General features: G+C 32.9%; 3 protein-coding genes across 8 annotated transcripts in view; all 3 read right to left on the bottom strand.

Annotated features, from left to right (window-relative positions):
• The window catches only part of LOC124450292 (receptor-type tyrosine-protein phosphatase F-like), a 52,982-nt gene that overhangs the window by 18,693 nt on the left and 16,772 nt on the right, over positions 1–17,517 (bottom strand). For 2 of the 4 annotated variants that reach the window (XM_047000923.1, XM_047000927.1), the window contains exons 4-7: positions 3,239–3,529; positions 3,095–3,170; positions 2,549–2,828; positions 2,407–2,470 (exon numbers count right to left, since the gene is read on the bottom strand). In XM_047000923.1, coding sequence (XP_046856879.1) covers positions 2,407–2,470; positions 2,549–2,828; positions 3,095–3,170; positions 3,239–3,529 — 711 coding nt within the window. Of the gene's footprint in view, positions 1–1,215; positions 1,314–1,619; positions 2,050–2,406; positions 2,471–2,548; positions 2,829–3,094; positions 3,171–3,238; positions 3,530–17,517 lie in introns of those variants that run through there. The other 2 variants (XM_047000926.1, XM_047000925.1) reach the window with 2 other exon arrangements.
• LOC124450299 (ubiquitin carboxyl-terminal hydrolase 14-like) overlaps positions 1–17,517 on the bottom strand; it is an 86,059-nt gene that overhangs the window by 66,501 nt on the left and 2,041 nt on the right. The window lies entirely within an intron of this gene.
• LOC124450296 lies at positions 5,908–16,593 on the bottom strand. 2 transcript variants are annotated; one of them, XM_047000932.1, is made up of 8 exons: positions 16,543–16,593; positions 16,185–16,264; positions 12,517–12,970; positions 10,759–11,023; positions 9,998–10,278; positions 7,747–8,104; positions 7,236–7,541; positions 5,908–6,281 (listed from the first exon to the last, which is right to left on the bottom strand). In XM_047000932.1, exons 6-8 carry the CDS (start codon positions 8,024–8,026, stop codon positions 5,959–5,961), a joined length of 909 nt encoding a protein of 302 aa, XP_046856888.1. In that variant the 5' UTR covers positions 8,027–8,104; positions 9,998–10,278; positions 10,759–11,023; positions 12,517–12,970; positions 16,185–16,264; positions 16,543–16,593; the 3' UTR covers positions 5,908–5,958. The 2 variants fall into 2 exon arrangements, with proteins under 2 accessions (XP_046856888.1, XP_046856890.1); XM_047000934.1 differs by lacking the exons at positions 5,908–6,281; positions 7,236–7,541; positions 7,747–8,104 and adding an exon at positions 14,750–14,831 and having other exon boundaries at positions 9,732–10,278; positions 12,517–12,572.

The raw sequence follows: 17,517 nt of genomic DNA, 5'->3' as shown, positions 1-17,517 counted from the left end.
TCACGAGGAAGATTATCGAAAGATTTGTGGGGTAGAAAATTTGAGTTATTATATCAGCGACTTTAACTAGCTAAATAGACACTTCGTAAGAACTACCGTAGTAATTGAGTTTTCTCATAGTGGGTTAGAACATTCTGATGATTCCAAAATACAATCCACTTTCACAATGCCAAATCGTACATCCAGTGCCTACGTATACTGAGTTGTGATTTACCTTTCTAAAAGGTAAGTTCTTTATTACTTCTATACAAATTATAATCATTGTTAAATAATTTTAATGAACAAGCAAGCGGTTATAAACTAACCTATAGATTAAGACATTAAAGTGAGCAGTCGCCGCAGAGTGTTTGATTTGAGCATTTGATAATTTAAACTTCAATTCAGAACTATTCTTGACTTGAAACCATTCTCTTGAGATTTACCAAACAATGTTGCTCGCCTACGTCGGCTAGTGCGAACAATAACACTATTAAAATATTCATCTCTATCAAGCCGCCAACATGGCTGAATTGCAAGTCAAGAATTCACTCTCATCAAATGTTGTCAGTAGATGTTAAATAACTTCAACACGCATTTTACTGCACGTTCGAGTACAAGAGTTTAGATTGATCCTAACGAACAGCCAATACGACAAGAATAAAAACCAACCCGGAGCAGCAACTGCACCAGTAAAAGCACCATCATTTCTACCGTTTATAGGATATAAATGAATGCCAAAGATGAATTTAATAAACATTAAGTGAGCAGGAGGCGGACAAAAAAAGCAACTGAACTATAAATAACACGTGATTATTTGAAGATATCAATAGACTACTTGATATTACATGACGAGAAGAAACTGTTTTACTTGGGTTCGTCTGCTCATATTCTTAGGAAGTGAAAGCTCATACATCATAATCGTTGGTGTGTGTTCCAACTAATAAAACTAATGAATCGGAGAAACTCGTGATAGGGTTGGCTATATTTTTCATATCTAGAGTCGAGAATCTCTGAATGATATTCTGTACTTCTGTATTTGTAACAATTTGATATTTTACTCATAATTCAAACATAATTCGAACGCAAATATAAATTTTAAACGGGTTTAATGTTGCGGAAGTTTAGTACCGACTACCTAGATCAGTCTTTTGTGGGTGTTCCGGCCAGTGTTGAAAAACAAGGAGAGGGTTGACAAAAAACTATAGGAGAGAAGGACGTGTTGGGAGATCATATGCATTTTTCTTGTTTTGTAAAATCTTGTCTGGTAGCTTCAAACCCATTTCTTTTTTTTCGTTGATCTCTAGTCTACAGCCAAACATAATGCTCCTAGCACTCTAGCAATCAAATTATCAGAAAATTCAATTAACTCGATAACTTTGGATGAGTTTAAAATGAACATTATAATGGGGATAATAAGCAAAAACAGGAAAGAACAAGAACAGCAACATTTTACTAACACTAAATAGTTGGTAACAAAGTAAACTCCATCCACTAAAACTCCTGTTTCTTACGTCAGGTAAATTAATGAGATGACAGTGTGTACATATTCATATATATTCCATTGACTCCAAAATTATGAATGAATGAAAATCCCGTTCCCCAACTTATTTAAATAAATTACTGAGCATGCTACGCCACTGTTTGTTTGTAATTTAACTTTATTTCTTATTTAATGTACTTAGATAAAAGTATTACAACTATTATCCTATTTCAAATATTGACTACATCCTTAGCCTAAAAATTTGATGTTATGTTCCAAATTGTTTTCAAATACTCTTCAGAATCATTCACTCTCGTTCACTCTTATAGTTAAAAGGAAATAAAATTCTATGCTTAATCATATTCTTCTATAGTACGTTAAATTTCAGAAAACGTCTAATAATTTCGAAAAAATTCAACTTCCCCCATTTTTGAGAACTTTTAGTAGCCGTCAAATAACTACAATACGCAGTTCACTGCACTGTAGCAGAGTTTGAATTGATCCTAACAAAAAGAATGACCAATATGACAAAAATAATGAGCAAAATTGCAGCTACAACTGCACCAGCAATGGCTCCAATTTTCCACCGTCTACAAGATAAAATTGAATGACAAATCATAACATTACCAACAAATATTGTCTTTCAGCGATCATTTTGTAAAGCTGAGGGTGTAACCGCTCTCACACCTCATGTATTCATCCCTGTTAACTATTCATGATTTATTTATGGTATAAATTAGGTTTGGAACGCAATGAAATTAGAGAAGAGGTACACAAAATCACTAAGGCAGTTATTTGGGAATTAAATCGGTTGTATCATCAAACAAAATCTATATTCATCGTTAAAATTTTCAGGCATTTTACTATACTGAAATTTGCAAAGATCTTGAATCATTGCACTTTAGACATCGATAAACTTCCTTATGCTATTGAAAGCAAACACAAACCTGAAGACTTGTGCTTTTGGGCAGTTGCTGCCACTGGACTCCAGTCAGTGGAATAATAATCACCCTGAAACGAAGTGAACATTTATATTTGAATAAAATTGCAGCAATCAATGCTGATGAAAACGTAAATAAATGGTCGCACCTGATCATTTATGAAAACGCGCTGAAATATTTTGTAGTTAGTGCCAGGCTTTAGCGGGCCATTATAATAATTTTCACCATTGGAACGCCGTGTTGTGTTTTCACCGTCACCAAGTGTAAAATCAGGCTTAAAGTCTCTGCGAGAGACTACAGCAGCAATATACGGCATTGGTTGTGTGGAAGATATGGCCTTAGAATAAGTCACTAAGTCTGTGTTTTTAAAGTTAGAAGGCAATCGACTCTCTTCTGTGACATTTTTCATCGCGACTACATAGAAATATCTGCAAATTTAAGGCAAAACATTTTTTAAAATACATGCATAACCTCTGCTTTTGTTAATGGTTAAAATATATGTTATGCATGCATCCGCAATGCCAAAGAAAAGCGACGAGTCATCAAAGCTTTCCCCAGAGAGATATTTAGACTACCTCGATCCCACATGAAACCAACTGTCCTATACTTAGCCATGAATCCGAAAACTCAAAAAATACTTTTAAGTTCCTTTAAGTTTTTTACAATAATTTGCTCTAGTAAAATACATAGTTACCGATATTCCACATTTGGATTTTGCAACAAATAAGTCAACGTATTTCCAATCTGCTTGGTGGACAGTTCAGGTGCCACTAAATAAATAAACTTGAATAAATTTATCATCTTAAACAAACCTGTGCATAAACCATAGACAACTTACATCCATTTGTAAATACCCATGTAACATTGCTGTAACATCCAGATCCCACTATTGTAGAAGCTAAAACACGAACATAATATTTTGTCCCTGGTTTCACATTATTTATGTCCAAACGCTGTTCCTCGATCATATACTTCATTGAACAGGTTTCATTCTCCAAATGTGTAATACAAACAGTGTAATTGACTATCTTTCCATTTGTTTTCTTCTTGTCTGGTGGCTCCCACGTAACTGATAACGATGAACTGCTTAAGGCGACAATTTGAACATTTAAAGGTGGACCTTCGGGAACTAAACAAAAATAAAACATTTGTTTTAAAGATTTATATAAAATATTAAATACACTTTAGAAAGAAGTCCTAACAAGTGTACACTGTCATTGTTAACTTAAATATAATACAGTATAAAAAATGATTGAAATAAATATCGACCAGAAAAGATTTGAGCTTTCAAAAGTCGTCTATGGCAATAACACCATCAATGCAACAACAGCCGATATGTATACACAAAACTGATATGAACTCACCATCTTCAGCAGTTCTAAAAGTAGCTATAGTTGATCTACCAAAGCCTTCAGAATTGCCAGCGGTTACATTAACTTTATACGTTGCGTAAGGAACAAGATTCGTAATGTTGTACGGTTTTTTGTCAGTTACCTCCAGAGTTTTATCAAAACAATCATAGTATCCTTCAGCAAAATCAATAGATATCTTGTAAGAGGATTCGAGATATTTGTACCAAGTTTTACACCAGTTTTTTTGGGATGTTTCCATGATATCTCGAGGTACGTCGATGCAGATTTGGTTGCAATGAGATCTGTTGGCTTGTCTGGGAGTAAGTCTGCACGATAAAAGAAAAATCTATAAATTGAACCATTTCTAGCTCCTAAGTGAAATAAGTGTTCTGCTTTTTCTCCAATAACACGTGTTAAACTTAACTGTATGTTGAAAAGTGGGTTTCAATAAGTTTATTTCAACAGAGAAAGAAACTAACACTTCAGCCTTCATGGAAAATTGTTCTGTTTTGTCAACTAACTCATGTTTAATTAATACTCAGAGAAAAAAACTTTATATATTGAAAAATTAAGTGCTTACAGTGCAAACTAAACCTGGTATATTTTTTCTACCTCTTACCTCCACCGCAAATTTCAATTCGTAAACACGGTGCACCAACAAAGTTCAATGGAAAGATTCGCAAAGCTTTTGATTTCAGGCCACCAGAAAACTTTTCTATAGCCGCATCATTGTAACCATTTTTGTTTCCTAGATAAATCTGGAATAAAACAAAAAAATTTTTTGTATTTGCAGAGCAAGGTTAGAGAAAAGAAAGGTTTGTTTAACGCTGTCCAGAGGAGAGTAGTTTATGCATTGTCTATGTATCTCTTCAAATCATGCACATAGCTACAATTTAAACTTTATAATCAAATGCAAGAGTCCTTCGTAGTGCAGGAGTAACCAAGACAATCAACACAGTGACGTAGCTAGCCCACAAATTTGGTCGTGCTATATGTAAATTTCTCAGAGCTCACTAACTGTAAAACAATAGATCTCTAAAGAAATGAATAATGATAATGATCTGAAATTTACATAGAACCAGCAATTTTGCGTGCCGGCTACACCACTGAATCAACATCTGCACACAAGTTTGTATATAAATAGCAATTTAAAAGTTTACTTAGTTTATAACTTCATTCCTTTTTAAATTTCCTTTAAATTTATAATATACAAATTCGATAAGTCTACTGTTACCTTCTGGGATTTTTCAGATTTCCAGTTCACACCATCAATGTTTGTCTGCAAGTGATATTTAGTTACAAAGCTTGAACTTGAACTGTCTCCAAAGATAGTGATAACGTTAACTGTATAAAGACTCGGAAAATTCAGTTGAAGATAATGACTGCCATTAGCAGCAGGAGCACACCATGAACTACCACTGGATATTCTTGCTTTAGCAGCACTACGACTCTTTGGGAAGGCAGTAAACCAAGAATCTGGGAATTTTTCTGCGTTTTTTAATAGAGGATTATCACAAACATGACCTTAAATAGAAAAGGATTTGGTTGAAATGCATTATAACATTAGAACTGGTTTGATTTGATAGAGAGCAATGGTGCACTCTCATATTGTTCTCCATTCACGTAAAATTGGAAAAATTAAAACTGTTTTCTTAAGAAAGAAAAGAGCACAAGATATATTGGAGGAATACGACTGATTTTGCATGCTTTTATTAAATAAGGTTAAATTCCAGTTGGAATCAAGCCAGCTATGACAAGAAACCGTAAGTATCTTGTCAAATAACAACAATACCGTAGCGATTTAAATTCCATTAAAGAGTGAACGTCAATCGTATTGCAGAGGAATGACAATTGGACATTTTTTGAAGCACGAAATGAAGTAGCAAGAGTAAAATTAATTTAATCCTCAGTATTCGCAGCAATCCTGTTTTAATTATTTATTATTTAAGAGTAGCAATCGTTTATATTTTGTGATGCTATATTTCTTTTGTTATGTAAAGAAGAATTGTGAAATTCTCCAAGTCAGCGTAAAATACAGTGACACTACGATGTCAGATGTAAGTCTTGATGATAGAGGTAAGTCATGATGCTTAACAATAGACAGATGTAAGTTGAGAACACAAAAGTAACACATTCATTCCTTAAATTCTTCGCTAAAATCTTTTTCTAACGTCATACAAATGTGTCCTGCAATACGTTAATACATTCAAAAAATTGAATGAGAATGCTTACATGTAACGTACGAGTATTGAGAGCAATCATTATTTTGAGTGATAGCACATTGAGATAAATCGTTCACTCGAGCATCACATTTGACAATTCCAGGTATAAACGATTGATGCATCAAAGATGATAGTGACATTGAGCCTTCCGCAGATACTGCGGTAGGATAACCAAGTTGTTTACAAATAATCGTCTTTATTTTGTGCAAAAGACCTTTGTTGCAAATGGTGAAGTTTCTAAACTTGGTAATAACATTCACGACACCTTCGTTCGGAAGATTCGACTTAGACAGGCGTACATCCATAACTACACAAATCAAAATTATTTTTCCTTTAATTGTGATTATGGCGCATATCTTAAAGTGAAATCTGTGTTTTTAGAAGTGGTTTTATGAACATAAATATGACAAATCTCGTCCATGAATAAAATATATACACGGAGTTTGAATATCAGAAGAACACAGAAGGTGACATTAACTTAAAAATAATTTTAGTTTGAAAGCACTTAACCAGAAATGTTTTCCACATTCTGATGGACACAGTATCTTATAGATTTACACTTAAAGTTGGTAAGCACTGTTTTGATTTTAATCTTTAAGTTGACAATGAACTACAGGCAAATAAGTTGAACTGAGAACTTTTCTCTTGTGTTGTAAACACGAATCACAACAAAATGTGTCTAAGTGATTATGTGAATCATTAATGAAACCAGAACAAATACCGTTTTTTATAGGTGAGCGCTGCGTTTAGCTTCCCAATTCATAGGAATTGTAATGAATCTATCTTTGTATATATATACAGTATATGTAAAAATTCTGTAGTGTGAAGTCATGAAAATATGAATACAAATGCAATTGTAAATGTCACTTTTGGCCTACATAGAATGGCCAAAAGATTTTAAAAGAAATAGATTTGATAAATCAAATTGACTGGAAGAAGATATGTTTCCATGAACAAAGTTTGCATTAACAAACTAAAACACAAAATTCACCAAACCATTAAACTTATGAAAATATTTAGGACACAAGTTTAAATGTCACATTATAAAAAGACACTAAATTATGCAATACGAGATAAAACTGCATAAACAAACCACCACTGGTGAAGACACCCGACGAAAATTCAAATTTGTGTCAACTTTTCTAAATTGATAACGTACATAGTATAAAAATGAGCACAATACAATTGCGCATTAAGGTCAAAATTTGTCCCGAAGCTCTTTAATAATAAGCAAAATATAATCTGCCCATATAATACTTACGATTGCAAATTTTTCTGTATGGCATACTTGTGTAGTTACATTGATATTCAAAGTAAAGATATTTCTTCAAACCAGGACAAATATTTGAAGGGAAATGATAATCATCAACAGTTACATTACATTTTCTTTCACCATCACAGTAATTTTTAAGGTCACATGTCACATCGACACTACAACTGTAATCAAAACTGTAGCCACAAATGCTTCCTTTTCTCAATCCATGATATTCTGTAACTTTTATCACCATATATTGATTATTAGAACAACTAACGTCCGATATATTTTTTCCATCACATGTTACTGAGCCTATTGAAGACACACAAAAAATAAGTAAATTCATATCTATACAAGCTTATTTGTGAATTCCTGTAAAATAAAAGTTGATTTGATAAAAATAAAGTGTGTGATGGCAGTGACTTCACTGGCGCCATTCCTATATCTGTGGCCTTGCAGTGGCTTTTAATTAGAGTTTAAGTATATATACGCTAACTGGATGAATATTCTCACTTGCCAAAATTGAATCGCTGATCTTCTTCATTTTTACAATTGGCCAGTCCCACGATTAACAAAATTCCTCTTGTAGATACTATGCATTTATTATAGCGTGAAAAGAATAGACCACCCCAATTTGTTTGGGTTATGGCATTGATGGCTCCGCATTCTCCATTAAAATTTCCATCAGATAACTCCACATAAATTCCGTATCTCACAAGACACCTTGTTGTATTCGACCTATTGATGGAGCCAGATTGTAAAAATTTAAAATAAGCTGACTCCTCAAAACAATTCATTGTATACAGGAGGGAAAGGGTAAATCATCCCAACACACTTTCCTGACTGAACATGTTTGATGAAAAATCCATTCGTATCTGAAAAAGGACAATGATACATGATAAAATTGATTGAAAATACCACACTCTACAAAATATATATATAAAAAAATATAATATGATACTTTCTATCAATATAGGAAAAACACTCCAAAAAGTCATCTTGAAATTCAACCTTTCTAAAGAATTAAATAAACCAATTGCTGTTGAGGTCATTTTAAAAATAATAGCGTATGAAACAATTTAAGGCATCCAGCATGGAGCATTGATCTAAAATACATGGAACGCTACCTGTAATACAAAACCCTAATAATTTTTTAAAGCCGTGATTTTACCCCAGACACGAGTGTGTAGTCCGCGAGAGGAACTCGAAATTTGTACTCCGCGAGAGGAACTCGAAACACTAAACGCGCGTGTCTTGGGTAAAATCTCGCGTGTTTAGCGTAAAATATGGTTCAATTATATGCTTGATGTAGTGTTCCATGTATTTTAGTTCAATGGCATGGAGACTGAAAAATTTTACAAATAAGTTGAAAAGTGTAAAAAATCAATTAATAAAAATTTCACGGCGCACGGTCTGTTACGATGGAAAAGGGAGAGTTATGGTTTGTTTACGCAATTGAAATATTTGAAATATTTTAAGATTGTTTGCTGAACCTGATTTTTCATCTGTATAAACTCCCATGACTTTCGTTTTGATGAAAAGGAAGTTTATCTAAGCACTTATACAAATTTGTGCCCAGAAAAAGTTGATGATTTAGGTTAGTATTATTCAAACTTGAAGACAAGGAATATATAATTCAATGTAAAACTGAATTGTGAACTCTGTAAGCTGTACACTCTTTTGGTGGAGTTCATTTAAGTTGTGCTGTGAAATAGTGCTCTTGATAATAAGAATACCAGAGTTGCACAATTTAAAATTCCAAACAATTTAAATAAATATCATGCCAGGGCTTATACAAAATCGTGAGGCTTTTTTACGGGTTTATAAAGGTTTATACATGCAGAGGAGAGATGCATACAAATATGTACAGGGATATTATACAGAGGGTTAATATACAACGAAATTTATTTCTACTGAAGTGATATAAGAACATTCTCCCGTTAAAAATATTTAACAATTTTTGGATTAAGTTGAGCATGATATAAAAGAATATTCAGACCGAGGTCAATTGGATATCTACCGAAGCAAATCTGAGGGGATAGCGCTGACTGCAGTCTGATTGAAAAATTTTGCGGTTCGCTTTCGTCTATTTCCTGTAAATACGCGATGAAAACTCTCTGGACAAACAGTTTAACACTTTCGGTGTTTTTCGTCTATATTCCCGATAATTTGAGCAGAGTAAAACACTTGAAAGTCTCGATGAAGATTCTACCAAAATATTTCTTGTATATACAGTTGTCTCATAAAGAAAATTCGTCACCTACAGGCAATTTTCAATGTTTTTCTAGGTGATAGTGTATTGACAAATATTTGAAGGCTTTTAGACAATCACAATCGAGATTGCATCACCGTTGTATTTTAATAATAAAGCTTAACTAGCACAGATCAATATATGAACATGTTAACCCTAACCCTCACACCCATTAACAAACAACCAAAATCTTCCAACGTGATCGTTAATGAATAAAATCAAATAAACCCGAAAATAACCAAGACACGCTCTTGAATTGAGCTTTTACTCTTTTACAGGTTTACATTATAATATATGTATGACGAATTAAACATGTTTGGCTGTTCCGGGGTGTATTCTATTATTTTTGCAACTGCAAAGAAATTGACTTCAGAGTATACGTACATGATGAATTGAATATAGGTCAAAGTGTCGTATGGATTTGGGCAAAGTTGAATATGAAGCATTATAATCACATTGGTGTACTATAAATTAAACTGACACAGGAGAAACTAAAATGAACTGCCCTTGCATGTACCTTGTCGTTTTAGGTTCACGTTGATGACAACATAACAGGTGTGACTTTTTCCACCGTATAAAACATACTTGTAAGGGATTTTGTATTGTCGGATTCCAAAGCTAGTATAACGTATAGCATATAACTCTTCTACTTTTTCATTTATGTACTTATGTGAACACGTGAAGTTTTCTGGTTCTTTCCTTTTTCGTATAATGCTTTTTGTAAAAGAGGATAATAATCATAATCGACGTGTGACAAAACAGTAAAGTTTAAAATAATCGGGCTGCATCCACATGTCCCTAACAAAAAATTAAGTTATCTTTAACTGGTTGTCCAGAGAAAAAGAACAAGTAGAAAGTGACACTCATTTGGCCACAAAATGTTACATACTATTCACATTGAATCAAAAGTCCTCCTTAAACCCAAATAGACAACTATACAGACTTTATCATATAACAAGCATATATTACTATTTTTGAATCTACTGTCATATTACTTTGCTTTTGTAACTAGACAGAGGAACAATGAACGAGATATTATTCTGCGTTAATGCTGTGAAGCTAGTGTATCCAAATCAGTTGAGTACTTTAACATGTACCTTACGGGTTCAAACCATTTACTTTAGGTACCTTACTTTATTGCGCTTTCTAAGAACACGGTTTCAATTACATATTTCAATTAAACAGTACCTCAGTAATATAAGTGTTCTGATTGTTTGCCAAGTACATGGCCAGTTGATGTTCTGTACTTACTGTAAACTAAACTGTTGTTTACTTTACCTTCGAGTGGACATATTTCACTAAACATTTTAAATCGCTCTAAGAGATATTTCTTCTCCTCAACACAGCAACGTGTAAGAGTATTGTTGCATTTCGAATCGATTTCAATTTTGTCCGCCACAAATTTCTTCCATTCTTCCTCACAAAACTCAAGTTCTTCATTCCAACCCATTTTCATTGTGAATCCTTGACCAAATAACAGCCACAATAACCACCATATCATTAAACTCATCATTGCATAGATCCAAGGATATACAGTAAAGCTCTAAATTATAATTGATTGTTGGATGTATGTACGTTATCACAGAAGACTTTAAATTTATATTTAGATCGACAATGACTACGTCACAATTACATCTGTGATGCAAGCAGATCACGATCAAAACGTATTTTTGAGCAATATATGAGCATTATCTAAAAAGTCATTTCAGCAAAATTGTGTAGCGAGAAAAACTGTTCAGAAATAGATCGAGTTAGTCTCATATGGCTGCATGATGGCTCTCTTATTGGTAGCCACTGTAGCTATTATATAGGTACGTGGTTATAATTTTCTTAAAATAATGAAACTTGGTTAACTTTAAATTTATGCTTTATTCTTCTTACTCGGTTCAATCTAAATTTCAACTTCTTGTGTTTCAAGAGATTTATTGAACGATGAAAAATGCTTTTAGTGGATAGCGCTAAGGAAGTGAAGAAAGCGAGATCAAATTAAAATCAAAGCAAATCATTTATTTTAGATACAATAGATTAAAAACCCAAGACGATGTTAAAATTCTTTATCTGAATATGAAAATAACAATTGTGCATGCAGAGCTTCCCATTAGCTATTTCATTTCAATTTCCTGTTATGTCATGATACATGTAAAAAACCTATGAAATCATAAAGTACTTTACAATTTCTTGTAACGCAGCCTCTATAGCTGTATAGTTATACCCGTATTGTCTCTAATGCTATACCCGTATTGGATTTTCATTCGAATTTTAATTCATCGAATTCAACACATTAGCAGGTATAAAACAGCTAAATTGCTCAGTTGACAAATTCAAAAGTTACAGTTGAAAAATTAACTAAATAAATTAAAAATTTCAAAGATAATGACCAAAAATAATGTTGAAAGGGTGTTAGATATTTACATTACATGCACCGCGGAGCTTTTTCTATTGAGGAGGAAGAGCTTACGAAATAAACGAACGTCGATATTAAGGGCAGCTAAGTAGTTTTGGGTTTCAGCGTTATCTTGAGATTGCTCAAATTCTTTTATAAAATTTACAGAAATATCACAGAAAATCGTAGAAATGTTGTGCAACTTTTACATTTTTCAAGCTTATTCCTTTGCTTGCAGTTATTTGTGGAGTACTTGATGACAATGAATACTCCATAAGAATTGAAAATCTTAAGGGATTTCTTTTAATTTTTCAGGTTCCGCTAAAGAACAAAATTTTTACAAAACAGTGGAATAGGATTTGCTTTTGAGGTAGTTGAGAGATTTGAGCAAAAATATGATAGTATATAAATATATGAATCAAAACATTAATGTGATAACCTGTCCCAAATCCTACATCTAGCGTGGAGGTATTGTGGTAAATGAAAAATCTCTCCATTTACTATAAGAATCAAATCATTTGGGGGCGTAAGTTGTGTGGTGTTTGTATTAACACTTATTTGCCAAACTCAGTCGAAGAAAAAATTTGCAGTATTAAATAATATAAATAAGATAAGGAAACTTCCGTTTTACTATCAACTACATCACATCTTACCTTTGTTTTTTTATTAATTGAAAAACGGACACAATAAGGCGACTGCAGATATACACCTTAAACAAACAGAGAAAAATTAAGATACATACAAGTCAGACGAACAACAGAGTTGTGGCTTTCGCAACGTTTTACTTGCAACTGCTGGCCAAGGCTGTCGGCTTCCTCAAATGTACAGTGCCATATTGAGTATATACAAACACTCATGCCATCTGCCCCAGTTATTCAACATTTTATAGAATTTGTTTTGCGTCAAATCCTATCCTTTACGAATCAACAATAATACTTTAAATGTTTGGAAATTTGGATGTTGTTGTTGGTTGACAAAGCAATGTTATAGAACATAGAGTTTTGACATTTTAGAGAATTACCTCTGTTTATAGCTACGAAGCAACGAAGCACAAATAATGCATCTAATGTGGGCAAACACGGCAAAGCAGGTTAATGACTTCAAGTGCTCAATGACGAAAAATTATATTGTTACAATATAAAACGTATTTTAAGTTTTGACTATCAACTTTACCAACAGTAAATTCAATTTTGCTGACAGTCATTAGCAAAATTTTAGGCCCTAAATACAACAAATTGTGTCGGACCGAACTATACAGTAAAATTTACATCGTAATACCAGCTGTAACTTTATTGCCTACAGGTGTTTGTTTAAACAATAGACACAATACGACAGCAGCGAAAATACAGTGAGAAATGACAAGAAAAACATCGCTTCAAGAATAATGACTTATGAATGAAAAATGGTTTAAGTGATTGGGTTCAGCGGTAAAGAATTAAGAACAACAATTTAACATTTCAATATTAATTTTAATTTGGTAAAAAACAAACTTCTAGTTGATGCATTGGACAGCCACTCTGTTGGATATTATCAAAGTCTACTACAACAAGCAAGGATCATTTCAATTTAGGCAATTTTCACAATTTTCTTCGTAACTTAGCTATGTTAATTAGCTGTAAAGTGTTGTTGTTAAGCCTACGTTTTGATGTGAACAGGTGGAAGGAAAAGCATGTAGAAACACATAAATTTCGAAAAACCGTATTAAAGTTAGTTGTATAATAAGTCCATTACTAAGCAATCGCGAATTCTTTAAAGAGAAATTCGGATCATTTAATTCTTTATGTGCAGACCTCGCAGGCTCGAAGAGCGAATAAACAAGTTAATAAAAGGTTTATTATAAAGTATTATTTAAACTGAAACGAAGCCTTTTTTACTTTTTTGTCCTCGCTGTTTGTAAAAGTTGGCATTCTCTCCTGTTTTCTTTTTGTTATGAAATTTTTTTGCTGTTTGTTTTTCGAAATTTGTTTAGATTTGTTTGTAAAATTACCTGTTATGAACCGCTGGTTTGAATTGTTATAGATCTGAGAGACTGTATATGGTCATTGTCAACATTAAGTCATTAACAACATTTAACTATGTAATAACATGGTGGCCTCTTGCTATCACAGGGACGTTTACTGACATATTTCCTCATCAAAGTATTCATTAGGGACGTTTAGACTAAATATTCCTCGTCAGTACAATCAATAGGGACGTTTAGACTAAATATCCTCATCAACAATAAAACAATACGCCTATTCCTGGATTGCATACAATTTCCACGGAATTATGAAAAAAATTGACTCAATTCTGATCTATGAAAACGTTTAATAGTTGATGTCTTTAGCCTTTGAAAACCACAATACTTCAAGGGAAGGCCGGCATCATGTAAGCTGCTAAACTCTGTCAAAGAAAATAATTGCTCTATATTAAATGCTAACAAAGCAACGAGGATAAACAAACATTCGTTTTACCATCAACTGTAGCCAACGAAATTTATTACATCTTACCTTTTGTTCTTTTATTGTCTTTACGTCTTTATTTGAAAAACGCACACAAAAAGGCAACTGCAGAAATACGCCTTAAACAAACAGAGAAAATGAATATTCGTAAAAGTATGGTAAACAATAGAGTTGTGGTTTTCGCAAAGTTTTACTTGTAAGTGCTGGCCAAAGCTGTTTCCTCCAGTGTGGAGTAGCGTGTATTGAGAATATATAAGCATGCACTTATGCCGACTGCCACAATTATTTAACATTTTATTGAATTTTGTTTTGCCTCAAATCCTACCCTTTACGAATCGACAATAATACTTTAAATGTATTAGAAAATTTGGAAACAAAGAAAAATTAAGATACATACATTGGTTGACGAAGCAATGTTATAGAAGATAAGTTTTTGATATTTTACCTCTGTTTAGACAAAGCGCCGAAGCAAAATTAATGCATCTAAACTGGGTGAACACGGCAAAACAGGTTAATGACTTCAAGTGCTAAATGACAAAAAATGATATTGTTCCCATTGCGTATATTCAAGTTCTTAAATATCAACTTTGTTAACACTAAATTTAATTTTTGCTAACATTCATTGGTAAGAAATTGTAACCGCAAATACACCAAGTTATGTCGAACCGAACTATACAGTAAAATTTACAACATGAAACCAGCTTTTTATTTCTTATAACTCTTTGTTCACAAGACGACAGCAGCACAAATACAATGAGAAATGGCAAAAAAATAATGCATCAAAGAATAATGACTTATGAATGAAAAATGGTTTAAGTGATTGGGTTCAGCGGTAAAGAATTAAGAACAACAATTTAACATTTCAATATTAATTTTAATTTGGTAAAAAACAAACTTCTAGTTGATGCATTGGACAGCCACTCTGTTGGATATTATCAAAGTCTACTACAACAAGCAAGGATCATTTCAATTTAGGCAATTTTCACAATTTTCTTCGTAACTTAGCTATGTTAATTAGCTGTAAAGTGTTGTTGTTAAGCCTACGTTTTGATGTGAACAGGTGGAAGGAAAAGCATGTAGAAACACATAAATTTCGAAAAACCGTATTAAAGTTAGTTGTATAATAAGTCCATTACTAAGCAATCGCGAATTCTTTAAAGAGAAATTCGGATCATTTAATTCTTTATGTGCAGACCTCGCAGGCTCGAAGAGCGAATAAACAAGTTAATAAAAGGTTTATTATAAAGTATTATTTAAACTGAAACGAAGCCTTTATTTACTTTTTTGTCCTCGCTGTTTTGTAAAGTTGGCATTCTCTCCTGTTTTCTTTTGTTTTCAAATTTTTGCTGTTTGTTTTTCGAAATTTGTTTAGATTTGTTTGTAAAATTACCTCTTATGAACCGCTGGTTTGAATTGTTATAGATCTGAGAGACTGTATATGGTCATTGTCAACATAAAGTCATTAACAGCATTTAACTATGTAATAACATGGTGGCCTCTTGTTATCCCAGGGACGTTTACTGACGTATTTTCTCATCAAAATATTCATTAGGGACGTTTAGAGTAAATATTCCTCATCAATAATAAAACAATTCTGAAGTGAACAGGTGCACAGAAACACGTAGAAAAACATAAAATAAAACTCAACATCCGCTGCATTATAGGGCCGTATTTAACAAATCGGAAGGTTGGGTAGCATTGCATGCTTAATAGGATGTTATGAGAAATAATCATATTTACATAAGGTGTTAGAATACAAAATGAGACGGTGTCAAATAGATTATATAAATTACGAAGTTAGGAAGCAAAATATAGTGAAATTAAAAGAGTTGAATAGAACTGCCTTGGACAGATGTTAAGTCATAGTAAAGGAAACATACCAAAGGTCGACTTTGCTGAGAAACTTTCTGCTGTACAATTAGATAACAGGCTGCCGTTAGCCAGCTCAGCACTCCTATTACTCAAAAAAAATCAATTTACTAGCTTCCAATATAGTAATCATATGCACAATGAGATATACGTAGCACAAAAACTTCAATGGACTTGCTCTACTGTATTTTTACTATACTGTCGATAAGTGAAAACTTGTAGCTATTGACTATGAGGTTCTCATTAAGGGAGAGTTTGTATGAATCGTGAGAAGAGGAAATTCTTTCAAAGTCGTCCATGTTGGGGGTATCTCCAGATATGTTTATGTTAGCAAAATGCTCGATAACGCAAGGCGTGACGTTTGGTTACCTTCAAATGGATATATTCTCATATGCTACGAAAATCCGATGTGTAAATGACGTTTATTTGACCCACATACAATACGTACAGCTATAACACTTTAATGAACACACAACATCCAATCTCTGAGGTTTGAGATTTTTTCCTAAAAGGGGAAGAAAGAAAATAGACGTTAAGAAAGGTGGAAAAAAGTTTGGTACCGACTACCTAGATCAATCTTTCGGTGGGTGTTCCTGCCAGTGTTGAAAAACAAGGAGAGGGGCTGACAAAAAACTATAAGAGAGGATATGTTTTTCGATCACATGAATTTTCTTGTTTTGTAAAATCTTGTGTCGTTGCTTCCAACCCATTTCTTCTTTTTTGTTGATCTCTAGTCTACAGCAAAACACAATGCTCCTAGCACTCTTGCAATCAAATCATCAGAAAATTCAATTAATTCGATAATTTTGGATGATTTTATAATGAATATTATAATGGGGATAATAAGCGAAAATAGGAAAGGACAAGAACAGCAACATTTTACTACCACTAACATAGTTGGTAAGAAAGTAAACTCCATCCACTAAAACTTCTTGTTTCTTACGTCAGGTAAATTAATGAGATGACAGTGTGTACATATTCATACATATTCCACTGACTCCAAAATTATGAATGTATGAAAATTCCCTCCCCCCAAGAAAAATAAATTACTGAGCATGCTACGCCACTGTTTGTTTGTAATTTAACTTTATTTCTTATTTAATGTATTTAGATAAAAAGTATTACAGCCGTTATCCTATTTCAAATATTGACTTCATCCTTATTCTAAAAATTTGATGTTATGTTCCAAATTGTTTTCAAATACTGTTCAGAATCATTCACTCTCGTTCACTCTTATAGTTAAAAAGGTAATAAATTTTATGTTTAATTATATTCTTTTATAGTACGCTAAATTTCAGAAAACGCCTAATAATTTCTCGAAAAAAATTCAACTTCCTATATTTT

Source organism: Xenia sp. Carnegie-2017, unplaced genomic scaffold (genome assembly GCF_021976095.1).
Source record: "Xenia sp. Carnegie-2017 unplaced genomic scaffold, XeniaSp_v1 HiC_scaffold_24, whole genome shotgun sequence".
Lineage (NCBI taxonomy): Eukaryota > Metazoa > Cnidaria > Anthozoa > Malacalcyonacea > Xeniidae > Xenia > Xenia sp. Carnegie-2017.
This window is presented reverse-complemented; position numbering and strand designations above follow the sequence as displayed.

Bases quoted from the DNA above. Each gene is read 5' to 3' on its own strand.
- LOC124450296 (XM_047000932.1), bottom strand. From the start codon at position 8,026: ATGAATTGTTTTGAGGAGTCAGCTTATTTTAAATTTTTACAATCTGGC. The intron at 7,542-7,746 runs GCAAGTGAGAAT...TGTCTTCAATAG, and splicing joins AGATCAGCGATTCAATTTTG to GCTCAGTAACATGTGATGGA. The intron at 6,282-7,235 runs GTAAGTATTATA...TGATTTGTGTAG, and splicing joins ATACAGAAAAATTTGCAATC to TTATGGATGTACGCCTGTCT.